Source organism: Trichosurus vulpecula, chromosome 8 (genome assembly GCF_011100635.1).
Source record: "Trichosurus vulpecula isolate mTriVul1 chromosome 8, mTriVul1.pri, whole genome shotgun sequence".
Classification (NCBI taxonomy): domain Eukaryota; kingdom Metazoa; phylum Chordata; class Mammalia; order Diprotodontia; family Phalangeridae; genus Trichosurus; species Trichosurus vulpecula.
In genome coordinates, this window is record NC_050580.1 from 221,021,103 (window position 1) to 221,035,230 (window position 14,128).

The 14,128-nt window shown below is 38.5% G+C and overlaps 1 protein-coding gene across 1 annotated transcript; it reads left to right on the top strand.

Annotated features, from left to right (window-relative positions):
• Positions 1–441: 441 nt before the first annotated feature.
• On the top strand, positions 442–7,283 carry LOC118829858 (60S acidic ribosomal protein P1-like). The gene is made up of 2 exons (XM_036736708.1): positions 442–763; positions 7,168–7,283. Exons 1-2 carry the CDS (start codon positions 442–444, stop codon positions 7,281–7,283), a joined length of 438 nt encoding a protein of 145 aa, XP_036592603.1.
• Positions 7,284–14,128: the final 6,845 nt, after the last annotated feature.

Genomic DNA, 14,128 nt, shown 5'->3' on the forward strand with positions numbered 1-14,128 from the left:
AATTAGAGGCCAAATAATTTCAACTGAGAGAGAAATAGTCCTGCTGCAAGCCCAATAACCTATGTTGAATTGCTGGCCTTCTCAAGGAGGGTAGGTAAGGAGGGAAGAAGAGAGAGAATTTGGAACTCAAAGTTTTAAGAAGAAATGCTAAAAATAACTGTTTTTACATGCAACTGGCAAATAAGATATACAGGCAATGGGGTATAGAAATCTATCTTGCCCTACAAGAAAGTAAAGGGAAAGGGGACAAGGTGACGGAAGTGGGGTGATAAAAGGGATAGCAGACAGGGGAAAGAGTGCAATCAGAATACATGTCATCGCTGTTCACTCGTGTGTAAGGTGCGTGGTTCTTCTTCGGAAGCTAAGGCCACATTGGGGTGAACCCTCACTTCAGCCACTGACTAGCACCACTACAAGAAGCCCCCTCATCCATCTGCTGAAATGGCCGTCCTCAAGCTTGCTTGCATCTACTCTGCCCTCATGGTTATGGTCACGGAGGATAAAATCAATGCCCTCATTAAAGCAGCAGGTGCAAATGTGGAACCATTCTGGCCTGGATTATTTGCAAAGGCCCTGTCCAATGTAAACATTGCAAGCCTCATCTGCAATGTAGGAGTTGGTGGACCAGCCCCAGCTGCTGGTGGTGCTGCCCCTGCTGGAGGGGTTGCTCCTGCTGGCACAGCTGCCCCAGTTGAGGAGAAGAAGAAAGAGGAAACAAAAAAAGAAGAATCCGAGGAGTCCGATGATGACATGGGCTTTGTCTGTTTGACTAAATATTTTTTGTAGCATTAAATAAAAAGCTTGACTCAACTAAAAAAAATAGAATACATGCCATCTTGGGGTGGGGGAGGGTAGAGATGGGGAGAAAATTTGTAACTTAAAATCTTGTAGAAATGAGTGCTGAATACTGAAAACAAATTTTAAAAAAGAAAGAAGAAACTGAACAAAAGGGAAAACCATAAAAAATAAAAAGAGGTGATAATAATTATGCTGTTGTAATATTGTGTGCCTATACTTTTTCAAACAATATAAGAAGCATTTATCAAGCACATGTGTGCCAGGCTGCTCTAGGGCAGCTAGGTGGCATGGTGGATAAAATACCCTACATGGAGTCAGGAGACTCATCTTCCTGACTTCAAGTCTGGCCTCAGATATCTAGCAGCTATGTGACCCTGGGCAAGTCACTTAAACCCTATTTGCATCAGTTTCCTCATCTATAAAAATAAAATGGGGAAGGAAATGGTAATCCACTCCAGTATTTCTGCCTAGTCATGGATGGTCATAGAGTTTTTATATATTTCAAAGTTGTTTGCCTTTACAATGTTCTTGTTATTTTGTAACTTATTCTCCTGGTTCTGCACAATGTCATTCTTCATCAGTTTATAAAAATCCTCATAATTATTCATTTTTATGATATGGATGTTATAGCACATATTGTTCTTTTGGTACTGCTCACTTTACTCTGCATCAGTGCATATAAATGGTTTCATGTCTCTTTAAAGTCACCTATTTCCTCATTTCTCACAGCACAATAATTAATTCAATCACATTCATATAACTTACTCAGCCATTCCTCAATTGAAGGGCAGCCCTTTGCTTTCCAATTTTTGCCATCTAAAAACCTCATCCAAAATATTTTGTACCTATCGGACCTTATGCTATTTCTTTGATCACTTTAGGCTACAGGCCTAGCAGTAGTACAGGTGAGACAAAGAGCATGCATTTTTCTAGTAATTTTGTTCACAATTACAAATTATTTTCCAGAGTGTTTGTGGTCATTTGTAGGTCCGCTAACAGTACAACAATATATAGTGTACCTCTTTTCCCACATACCCCTTCCAACATGTATCATTTTCTTTTTGGAGCATTTTTGCCATTGTGATGTATGTGAGAGAGAATCTCAAATTTGCTTTAATTTGCATTATTCTAATTAGTAATGATATGGTGCATTTTTTCAGAAAGATAGATAGACTGTAGATAGATAGCCTGGACTTTCTCATTTGAGAACTGCCTGTTCATACCCTTAGATCATTTATCAGCTGAAAAGTGACTCATTCATATAAATTTGAATTAGTACATTATATATGTTGCAACTATCTGCTAGCAGCTGCTCCAGGAGTGTAAGGCACACCAACAACCAGCACACAGAAAGCTGTCAACACAGGTTCTTTTGATCTGCTTTACTAAGGAAAGCAACGTTAAGGGGTTAACAATCTTACTTTAATCCAACATACAAATAGCATTCACTCAGCTCAGGGGGAAAAGCCAGCACCCTGAACTTCCGAGCAAATACAAACAAATTACAAACATACATTTATAAACAGACCAAATACAATTCATAGTTACCAAGGAACCATCAACATCTGAGTTCAGCTGGGAGCTCGACAAGGCTGGCTCAGAGTCCCGCACCACTCCTGCTGTGGCTCAGAGCTCCAAAAGAGAAAGTCAACATCCGTGTTTATATATCTTGTTCAGGGCCAAAAGTGAGTCACACATGCCACTCACCCATGTGACCTAAAATCGTCACAAAAATGCCACTTAAACCCACGTCGTCTAAAAGCCTCTGATGCCACAAAAATGTCACTCAAACCCATGTAAACTAGGCTTTCCCTTGAGGCAAGGAAGTCATCAAGGACTCCTAATTTAATCAAGGAAACAAAGGTCAAACTCTTCAAGGGCACTTGGTTTAATAACTGCTAAGAGCCCATCTTGATTGCCAATACAATATATTAAAAATGAGACCTTTATCAGAGAAACGTGCAAATATTGGTTTTTTTCCTAGTTAGTTGTTCCACTCTTAATCTTAGCTTCACTGGATCTATCCGTGCAAAATCTTTTTAATTTTATGTAATTTAAATTGGGTGGTAGGTGGTTTAGTGGATAGAGTGCTGGACCTGGAGTCTGCAGGACCTGAGTTCAAATGTGCTCAGACACTTACTCTCTGTGTGATCCTGGTGAAGTACTTTGCCTTAGTGTCCTCATTTATAAAATGAGCTGGAAAAGAAAATGACAAACCACTCCAATATCTTTGCCAAGAAAACCCCAAATGGAGTCGTGAAGAGTCAGACACAACTGAACAACTAAACAATCCAAACTGTTCATTTCATCCATCTCTTTATTTTGTCATGGATTTTTCTTTCTCCAATAGATTTTATACATAATGTTTTTCACATTTCCCTGATTTGTTAGTGATCTGACCGTTTCTATTGGGGTCACTTCTCACACTTGACAACTAACAGTTGTATTGCCTCTCAGATTATTTTCCCTTAGCTCCATATCAGGCATAATTGTTCCCATATTGTCTCCTCCATTAGAATATGAGCTCCTCAAGGGCAGGGACCATCTTTCTTCTCATCCCCAGAACTTAGTAAAGGACCTGGCATATAACACGAGCATGGTAACTTACAACTGTATTTAATTTTTACCAGCAAGTGGGCAAGGAGAGGTACAATCTTGCTGGCCAAAATATAGGAGATGTGAAGGTCCAGGGCTAATGATTTATCCTTTCCAGAGTTAAAATTGTGTATTCACTGCCTCAGACAAATAGAAAAGGAGTGTGCTGTAACCTTTTCTCCTAGCATCTTCTTTCCTTCCCTCTTTGTCTCTACCTCATTTAATTCCTTTGCTCAAGAAATTCTCCAAATGAATCAATGGGCATGAAAGAGGCTCATTCCTCTCTCTACTGCAGCCCCCTCTCCTCTCATTTTTATGGCAAAGCACAGAGTCTAGGTGAGTGGCTAAAGGAACCATTTAAAATTCCCTTCTAACCCCATCTTTGACCGTAGGACCCAAATCCTGTGTTTACCAACATAGTGTCATCTACTTATGATGATAAGAAAACACACAAGTAATCTTTCTATGTGACCTTTTCTCTTCTGTACTCTCAAGTGTAATTATACATCCAGTTTCAAAGATAAACCCTTAAACTTCAGCTAACAGCCAAGACACCAGCTAGTAATGCCCACTGACTAGTTTACTGGATTCTTGTAAAACTGTTGGATAACGCCAAGTTACCTTCGTGTGCAATGAGTTGGGGGGATAAAAGGGTTAGCATCTTTCTAAAATATACACACTACCTTATTTTTAACCTCACAAAGGAAATGTGACTTTAAATGTATATATATAATGTATATATACACATACATATATATACACACATATGCATATATATGAAGAATATACACACATATACACAGACACATTCATGTGTGTTTGAACTTTTGAACAATATTGAAATAGCTGTATTTCAATATAGGTTTCCTCTGTAATCCTGTGTTTTGCTGGTGCCTTTAAAAACATCATCCTAAGAAGGAGTCCAGAGCCTTCCCCAGCCTACCCAAGGGAACCACGGCAAAAAAAAAAAAAAAAAATTAAGAATTCTTGCTACAAACTCTCTTGTCGCTTTTACCCTTACTTGCCTTGCTTCTGGAAAGGGAGTCAAAGAGTGGGAGCTCTGCTCCTGCCCTGGTCCTGGCTCTGACCCCAGAATCTCTCTGGTTGCTGAAGTAGGCAGAGCCTTGCCAATTTGACCTGCCTGAGCCTCTGTTCTTGCCCTAGGGCTTCACACGTGCACATTCCTGCATTTCATTTGTGTGGTGAAAAGTAAGGCGGCACTGGTCTTTTAGATAAACACTCCTCCTGTCATTTACTGTACATGAAAATAACTTGGGTTTGCCGAAACATTTTTACAAGAAACATATCAGTCAAAATAAAAACATAATGCATTGTTTTAAACGGTAGGTAAAATCCCTCAAATCTGTGTTCCATACGGTGGCCTCAAAAAGTACCACTCAGAAGGCCAAGCATTAAGACAGTGAAAAAAATGAGGCTAAGGGAATTTAAAAATGAGACTAATAGGAATAAAATTATATTTATATACTTTATACCTAAGTCACCTAGAAAAATACACATCATTTATTTTAACCTTGCATTTCTCCATTAAAAGTTGTCATTTTCCAACCTCTGTCTACTCTCTACCATCAATTAAATACCACTTCAAGCGGCCTTCTTTACATTAAACAGTATGAAATGAAGGTTAAAATACCAGGATTGCAGTGGGATTGTAGAAATCAGGAAACAACAAAAGACATAATATTTTAACTCAGAAAAGCTAATGACTTAAACAAAAGCAACTTCATTTAAGGAGTAATTAAAAATTAATGTCCCAACAGAAATATTCAACTAACAATGCCTTTAATGCTAACTGCCATTTTCCTATGACATTATTAATAGATTAAACATTCTCCCAAAGTTCAGAATATTAAATATTAATGGCTGAAACATTTTTTCAAAATTCATAACATTAAAGCCTAAGATGTCACATTCAACAAAAAATTAGGCTTTTTGTCTTGTGGACAGCAACAACAGAAAATATGAGGCCAGGATAAGTGAAATAAGGCTCTGAAGGGGAGACATTTCTTCTAAATAAAAGTACCCCTGAGAGCCTGACTGAATCCAAAGGCTTGTTCTGTTCATAACACTTCTTGATGTACTAAACATATGACTTTCCCCTTCCTATATTCCAACCAACTAGATAAACAACACACTTTTTTTTTTCAGAAAAAGGTAGGCGAATGACCATAGCTATTAGTTTCTTTATAACCCAAGTACACTTATAATATCAAATATTTTTGAGTGTTTACAAATCCCAGGCACTGTGCTAAATGCTGATAAGAAAATAACAGTCTCCCTAATCAAAGAATATGAGTTCAATAAATGTGCAGGTAACCTTTATGATCAAATCAAGCATTCCCTTCACTACTGCTATCCCCATTTCATAAATACAGAGGAAACACTGACATTTAAAGATAGTTAACAAGAGTAATAATTTCTCCAAAAGAAATCTTGTCAGGTTGCTAAATAAGATTCTAAGATACATATAAATATCTATTTATCCATCTACCGGAATAGATAGATGTAGTTAGATACAAAACCAAGTGATCATACTACTCAGCAGCAAGGTAAGAAATATATGCCATCTGGCAATCCTGAACTATGATTTCCTCTTCTCAAGAAAAGGGCCAACTAGAAACCTCACTTTAATTTCCCACAAAACAAAACATGTATTCACCTGGATGAAATTCTCACTCAATTAATTTCACTCACTGCCAGTAAGAAATAGACCACTGACAACCTTTCGAAGAAATTTGTCTTCCTTCTCAACCAGTAAGACAACCAGGTCTTGCCCAAACCTGTCAGATTAAAGCCCATCTACCTTGCACAGGAAATACCACGAATTGATTTAATTCAGCCAGAACAACTGCCATCTGAACAGCCACCCCACCACTAATCGCCCCATCCTCAGTGAAAAAATTAAGTGTCGCATTCCTTTTTTTTTTTTTTTTTTTGGAAATCTTAAATCTGGTGGAGAATCTGTGAAGTAGGTACTTTAGATGGAAAAAACAGGAGGGAATTTCTCAAAAGCATTTTCTTGTGCAGAAGTCAACACAAAAGTGTTTCTGTTTCACACATGGCACATACCAGTAGCAGAGATTAACTTTTCTGTTCCATAAATGAAAAGGGTGAGTAAAATAGCAAATAGTAAAAAATAGTGAAAAAAAAAAAAGCAGCAGCATTTCGCTTCCAAAAGGTTGTTTGTCGTTCTCTAGATACTAGCGCCTCTCCACTCCCGACTTTCAAAAATTAATCCAAGCAATTAGGTACTCAGTCAACTGTTACACCTACCTGCCCAGGAAACAATCCATTTCTTCAGAGCCATCTAGCCAGACTAAGCAAGATCATGGTTATCTTGCAAGAATTCTCCATGTTCTAGGAATCCCAGTCTCCCTAAAGCTGGCTCCCAGTCTCAGGAGGGATCCCTCCCAGCTACCAACACTGTAGGATGCATTCAATCCACGCAAGCACAAGAGAGTCAATTGCAGTTTTTACTGGCAACAAGACGCCAGGTCATCAGTACAAGTCCATACCCACAGCGGAAGCTCTTGCTGCCTATCTCCCAGGGAAGAACGGCAGATTTTCTTCCTCCTCCTTTTTGCTAGAACAAATTTCAAAAGCAACTTGCTTTCAGCAAGGAGAGCTTTTGTTTTCTCAAGCATTAAGAGGTTTAAAAAAAAAGTCAAGAAAGCCTGAGAAAAACGAGATCACAACCGATTCACCTGCTGTCGGTCATGTCCCCTCTCCCTCACGCTTCCCACTTTCCCGTTGCAGATAATCCAAAGGAGGAATTGGAGGAATTGACGCCGATGCTCCCAGAGGACCAAGCCAACCGTTTCTCCCCAGGAACACTTCGCTTCCTTTCTTCTCCAGCTAGGACCGGACTCTAAAGAGCCAGCATCATCCTTTGGAGGACCCTAGGACGGCTCAGCTGCTCCCTTAGCCACTTCCAATAGTGTTGGGGGACCTAAGTCCAGTATTCTTATTAGGGTCCCCCTAAGTCTATTGGAGGTGGTTGGGGGAGCAGCTGAGATTTGTGAAACACAGTGCATGAATCAATGCAGTTTTCTGGCTCTTTGAGCTATAAGCATTTTCCAAGGGCTCACAGATCCCTGCAAGTAAAAAAGAAAAACACAGGAAGGATGGTGCTTCTGAAGGTACAAAGCACACCTGAGGGGGGTGGGGCTGAGCCCAGCTGCCAGGCACCTGAAGCACAGGTTTAGAAAGGAGCAGAGGAGCATGGTGCTTGTTCCACTAATCGGCTACAGGAGCCTCAAAGAGCAGGCCGGCCATTCCAGACTGGAGCTGGATATGGCAGTAATTAATGCCCCTGGTCCTATTGTCTTTCCCCCTGGGTGGGAGGTGAGACAGCTGAAAGCTCCAGCCCCAAGGGCTTATAGGGGATTCCCTTCCCAAACTCGGGACCCTCCAGTGTGGGAGTTGCTGCCCCCTTGTGGCATTTCAGATCCCACCTTCCACAAAACAAAATTTCTTCATCCATTGGGGGTGGGGCAAGAAGGAAGATCCAACTGACCCAATCTGTTTAGGGGAGAGGGTTAAAAACTTGACTTGATTAATCATATATTGCTAGAAGAGACCTTGAGGTGATTCGGTTCAACAGCTTTGTTTTTATACACAAGGAAAATGAATCCCAGACAGGTTAGGTGACTTGCCCAAGGTGACACAAGGAACAGAGCTAAGAATCATATTCAGGTACTTCTTTTCTAGAGTTAAAGATCTTTCAGGGACAGCTGTTACCTAGGAGTCAGATCGACTCATTTTCCTGAATTCAGATCTGGCCTCAGACACTTACTACCTGTGGGACCCTGGGCAAGTCCCTTAACCCTCTTTACCTCAGTTTCCTCATCTGGAAAATGAGCTGGAGAAGGAAAATGGAAATCCACTCCAATATCTTTGCAAGAACACCAGAAATGAGGCCGTGAAGAACATGAAGGCATGACTGAACAACAACAAAAGAGTTCTTTACAATATAGTTTGAAAAAATACAGTTGTTTGTGTTCATTAAAAAACGAATGACAGGGAACTGTGGAAAGGGCCTTGAGTTTATAGTCAGACAACCTAAATTTAAACCTCAGTTTTTCTGTGTTACCATGGACAAGTCAATTAACCCCTTTGAACCTCAATTTTGTTATCTATAAAATGACTGTTTTGGACTAATTGACTTTGGTGGTTCCTTGCAATTCTAAATCTGTTCACATTTCTATGCAGAGTGTAGACATTGGAGAGATAAGGGTGCTGTCCCAAGGGCAAATGTTCGTGAGTGTCAATGTCAGAATATATCAGACCTATGGTCCATTTATTTATAACCTAACATTGCACCTCCAGAGGGACGAATGGCTGTTAATAGTTCTCCTTTGTGGTACCAACCACAGCAGTGTGAAAGAAAGGATTCGGGCCTAACCCTGGAATCAGGACACCTGCCTTCACTGTTTATTTGCTTCTTAGAATAAAATCAACCTGCCTTGCCCAGAAAAAAAGTGTGCTAATCGATGCAGTTTGAAACTGCTCTTAGCTGCTATCCTACACACAGGTCCACTTACTCTGAGATATCTAAAATAGATCACTTTCCAGGTCTCACATTTTCCATTGCAAAATTGAAGGAATCATGGCATTAAATACTAAGACATTAAGCATCCAACCTAAGGCAACCTAATTTCTCTTTTTTTTCCTAATTTCTCTTAGTAGTCAAAAATAGAACTTTCTTTATAGAAAGATCTAAGTCCTTTTCTTAAGTAAACATAGAACTCTAGAATATATCATCCATCTCTTGATGGAAATTTTTCAATTAGCTTTAATTTAGTACTTAACACACAGATATCCTTGCCTTTCTTTGGTTCATTTCCAACTATATTCTAACTATATTCAGGATAGAGTTACTGTCCTCAAAGAGCTTGTGGCCTAGTAATGAAAATAAATTGTGTACAGAATAGAATTCAGTGAGTACATGAACGAGGCACAAAGTATTATGAGAAAGAAAAGGAGGGACTGGAATATTAGAGGTTATAGAGGTGACTCAAAGCTATTAAAAAAAAGACAGAAGCTTTCTATGCTTGCTTTAGGGGTCAGGTCAACTTGTAAATAAAATTGTAACACAGAGAGGCCCTGCCCAGCCTTTAAATAAGGCTTAAAAAGTTTTAACCATCCACTGGGGCTGCCAAATTTGAATTGGCCTTGACTACATTTATTAATGACAAAAACCAGGGTGAAAGTAAAAGCTTGACCTCCACACCCTCCCTTTCCCTTGTTGCCACTCAGATTCTTACTGACATTGCAGGTGCCCTGTGCTCACCTGCTACGTCCAGGATGCCTCAAGCACCATACTCAAACACTAAGGGCCTTAGATATACCCTATGTTCACAATCTATTCTCCCCTCTACCTCTGCCCCACTCAAAACACCATGCCCTTAGTTTCAGGGAGCTATCTGAGAAATGGACCAGATGGCCCCTGGGCAATCTATCTGACTTCTCTAAGTCTGTCTATATAATGGAGATATCTGGTTGTTCAAAGGTCAGGAGAGATACATACAGCTAATTCTTAAGGCCAGTTGGAAGATTTTTCTTCAATGCATAGCACATGCGCCTTAATTAGGAACAGCCAGAAGAAAGAAGCTCTTCACAACTTTCCACTTGGCCTAGAGCCAAGTAGGGAATACCTGTGCATGCACCAAGAACAGGGTCCCTTGTGTCCACTATTCACATGCTGCATTGGTATTAAGGAAATAATTAGCTTTTGAAACATTTTCATTATCTTTCTATCCCTAGATGTTTTATGCATGATTACCAAACACTCATCTTTGTCAGAAGGGAAACATCAACCAAAAAAAGTATCCTACAATTCTCAGCAGTGTTTGATCTATACAAGAGAGATTAAAATAACCATAATTTTTCACCTTGGCAATACCCATATTTTTAACTACGGGTCAAAAATAGTCTAGCTATACACAAAGAAATATCATAGAATAAGTGTCCTGCTTTTAACAACATTGTATATTTAGTGGAATAAGAGTTGCTGATGGGGACAGGAAGACCGAAGTTTAAATCCTAACTGTTATGCATACTAGCTATGTTACTCTGTGTTTTCCATCCAACCTCTCAGCATCCCAGGAAAGTAAAGCAAGAAGTTACAGGCTACAAGATAGAGGCCAATACTATGAACTACAGAATTGCAGATACACATTAGTAGAGTTCCCAAAGGGATGAAATCTCAAGTTTAGACTACGTCATATAAATTACAGATGACAAGTCAAAAATCATCCATAGCAAAAGCAGAGAGAAACAAGGTGAAAGGGTGAAGTGAGAGAGGAAAAAAATCAATTGGCAAACATTACAAAATAGATAAACAAAAATGCCAAACATTTTATTCATCCTTTAGCTGTTTTCTACATGTTTTATATTTAGACCATTGCAAAAAACAAATTAGGTGTGGTTGGTGACAGTTGTGTGGGTCAGAGACCACTACTCACATTAAAGATAGAGACCATTCTTGAGAAAAGGCAAAAAGGAGTTTATTACATTCCCAAGATGATGCCAGCAAGTTGTATAGACCCTAATGCAGAATTCCCCCACCCCCTACCAGCTCTTCTTCCCATTGAATGGGTTTGGAGCTCACATTCTAAACATGGAATCTTCTCCCCAGGAACAGAGAACAAAGAAGAAAAAGGCAGGTGTAAGACCAGGGACTGGTAGTCAGCAAAAAGGGAGTAAAGGTTAGATAAACAGGACCTTGCACTTGTCTGTCCCCGATGTAATTTCTTATCTCCACTTTCTCAGCTAAGCAGTTTCTAAAAATCTAGAAGGGGTGCAGGGTTGGGGTGGATGGTAGGAGAGGTAAGGTCTTATCCCATGCTGAGGGGGCTTCACTCTTTCAGCATTCTACTCACAGTGAAGAAAAAAAAGAACCAAATGTTTTTTGGGTCATTCTTCCTCTTGGCCAGTCTTACAATCACTAGTAACCTTGGATCTGCTATTAGAGGCAACTAAATAAAAATAAATTTCACAAAATTGTATGCTGGGCTTGAGTTGATTTATGATTTTCTTGTCAGGAATTTCAGTGTTAAAGCCCATCATCTTCTTAACAGATTTTCTAAAATCAATGATCTACAAGGGGAAAAAAGCCACACACAAAAGTAAAGTAGCATAAATGGCACAGGATTTTTGAAATTCATTTCTTTAAGACAACTCTATAAGACAGCCACTTTTTAATGAACAGTAGTAACATAGAGCATCAAACCAGGTTTTAAAACTATTTACTAGAAAATTGTTCTTCTCTGGAATGAAGTTTCTATAAAATGATATTGTATTTTCAAATATATTTCTTAATATCTAATTCTAAATTTATTAGGCATCTACCTTTTCTGTGCAATAGGACAGATTTTTATTAGAGTAAATATAGTCTGTCCCAAAAGTCTTAGCACAGTTTTAAGTTTTAATAATAAAAGTAATAACAAAAGTTTCAATATCATTTTAAATATTTTATTTTCCCCTAATTACATGTGAAGAAAATTGTTAGCATTTATCTGTTTTTAATTTTGAGTTCTAAATTTTCTCTCCCTCTTCTTCCTTCACCAACCCCTCTCTGACACATATAGTGTACACATATGTTCAATTGTGCTAAATATTATAATATTACCATATTAGTCATGCTGTAAAAGAAGACACAGATGCAAAGGGAAAAAATCACATGAAAAAAGTGAAAAATAGTATGTTTTGATCAGCATTCAGACTCCATCGGTTCTTTCTTTGGAGGTGGACAGCATTTTTCATCTTGAGTCCCTTGGAATTGCCTCAAATCATTGTATTGCTAAGAATAAGCTTCAGTATCTTAAAACAACACTCAGACTTTGGGGACCCCTGTACAGTGCCTGTCCTCACCGAGTTTGCAGTCTGCTAGGGGATCTAGGAAACACACACAAGCAACTGTAATATAATCCCTTGCCAAGTTTTGTTAAGTCTAGCCTCAAAATGTCTTTTGCATGCTATTCTCTATGTTCATGCAAATACTGTCCTCATCATTTCTAACCTTCAAAACTGCAAAAGATTCTTAATTGGTCTCCTGCCTTCCGTTACCTCCCTCCTTTAATCTACCACTGACATAGTTGCCAAAATAGTCTTTCTAAGGCCAGGAACTGTCACTATCCAGCCTGTTCCCAAAAATCTTCAGGTTCCTTATTTCATCCCTGTATGGCCCCTGCTGAAAAAACTCCTTCTGTTCCCATTTATTAATGCACACTCCCTATTCCAATTACCTTATACTTGTGCTATCTATATGTTATATCCCAGTAAACAGTAACTGAAAATTAAAGAGTCCCTGAAGATGTAGTAAAATATTATTGTTCAGTCATGTTCAACTCTTCATGACCCTGTTAGTGGTTTTCTTTTTTTGCATATCTTTTTTAGTTTTATTTTTAATTATTATTTATTTAATATTTTTAGTTTTCAGCATTGATTTCCACAAGTGTTTGAATTGAAAACTTTCTCCCCATTTTTACCCTCCCCCCTACTCCAAGATGGCACATATTCTGATTGCCCTATTCCCCAGTCAGCCCTCCCTTCTGTCACCCCACTTCCCCCAATCCCTCATAAGGGATTTATTAAAGTTGAACTGTTTCTATTCCTACATAGAAAGATGATATTTGTAACCCAAGAGACTTTTCTCAGTATTATGGTAGTTGGAGGGCATATATATCTATATAGATAGATGGATAGATAGATATACCTAAATATAAAGATATAGATATAAACAGATAGATAATATATAAAATATAAAATAAATATATGTTTCTCTTTCTTGTTTACATTTTAATACTTCTCTTGATTTTTGTATTTGAACGTCAAGTTTTCAATTAACCTCAGGCCTTTTCATAGAGAATGTTTGAAAGTCCCCTACGTCATTGAAATTACCTATTTTGCCCTGAAGGGTTATACTCAGTTTTGCTGGGTAGATGATTCTTGGTTTTAATCCCACCTCCTTTGACCTCCAGAATATCATATTCCAAGCTCTATAATCCCTTAAGGTACAAACTGCTAGATCTTGTGTTATCCTGATTGTGTTTCTATAATACCTAAATTGTTTCTTTCTGGCTGCTTGCAACATTTACTGCTTGACCTGGGAACTCTGGAATTTGGCCATGATATACCTAGGAGTTTTCCTTTTGGGATCTTTTTCAAGAGGCAATCATTGGATTCTTACAATTTCTCTTTTACCGTCTGGTTCTAGAATATCAAGGCAGTTTTCCCTCATAATTTCTTGAAAGATGATTTTTGGCTCTTCTTTTGATCATGGCTTTCAGGTGATCCAACAATTCTTAAATTATCTCTCCTGGATCTTGTCTCCAGGTCAGTGTTTTTTCCATGGAATATTTCACATTGTCTTCCATTTTTTTCATTCTTTTGTTTCCGTTTTTTGTTATTTCTTGATATTTCATAAAGTAACTACCTTCCATTTGCTCTATTCTAATTGTCAAGGCATTATTTACTTCAGTGATCTTTTGGACCTCCTTTTCCATTGGGACAGTTCTGCCTTTAAAGGCATTCTTCTCCTCTTTGGTTTTTTTGATATCTTTTGCCATTTGAGTTAGTGTATTGTTAAGGTGTTATTTTCTTCAGTATTTTGGGGGTCTCCTTTAGCAAGCTGTTGACTTGTTTTTCACAATTTTTCTTGCACCACTCTCATTTCTCTTCCCAATTTTTCCTCTACTTCTCTTACTTGATTTGG

Coding starts and splice junctions, on each gene's coding strand:
- LOC118829858 (XM_036736708.1), top strand. CDS start 442: ATGGCCGTCCTCAAGCTTGCTTGCATCTACTCTGCCCTCATGGTTATG. Junction 764..7,167: donor TGATGACATGGGCTTTGTCT/GTTTGACTAAAT, acceptor TTCCCGTTGCAG/ATAATCCAAAGGAGGAATTG.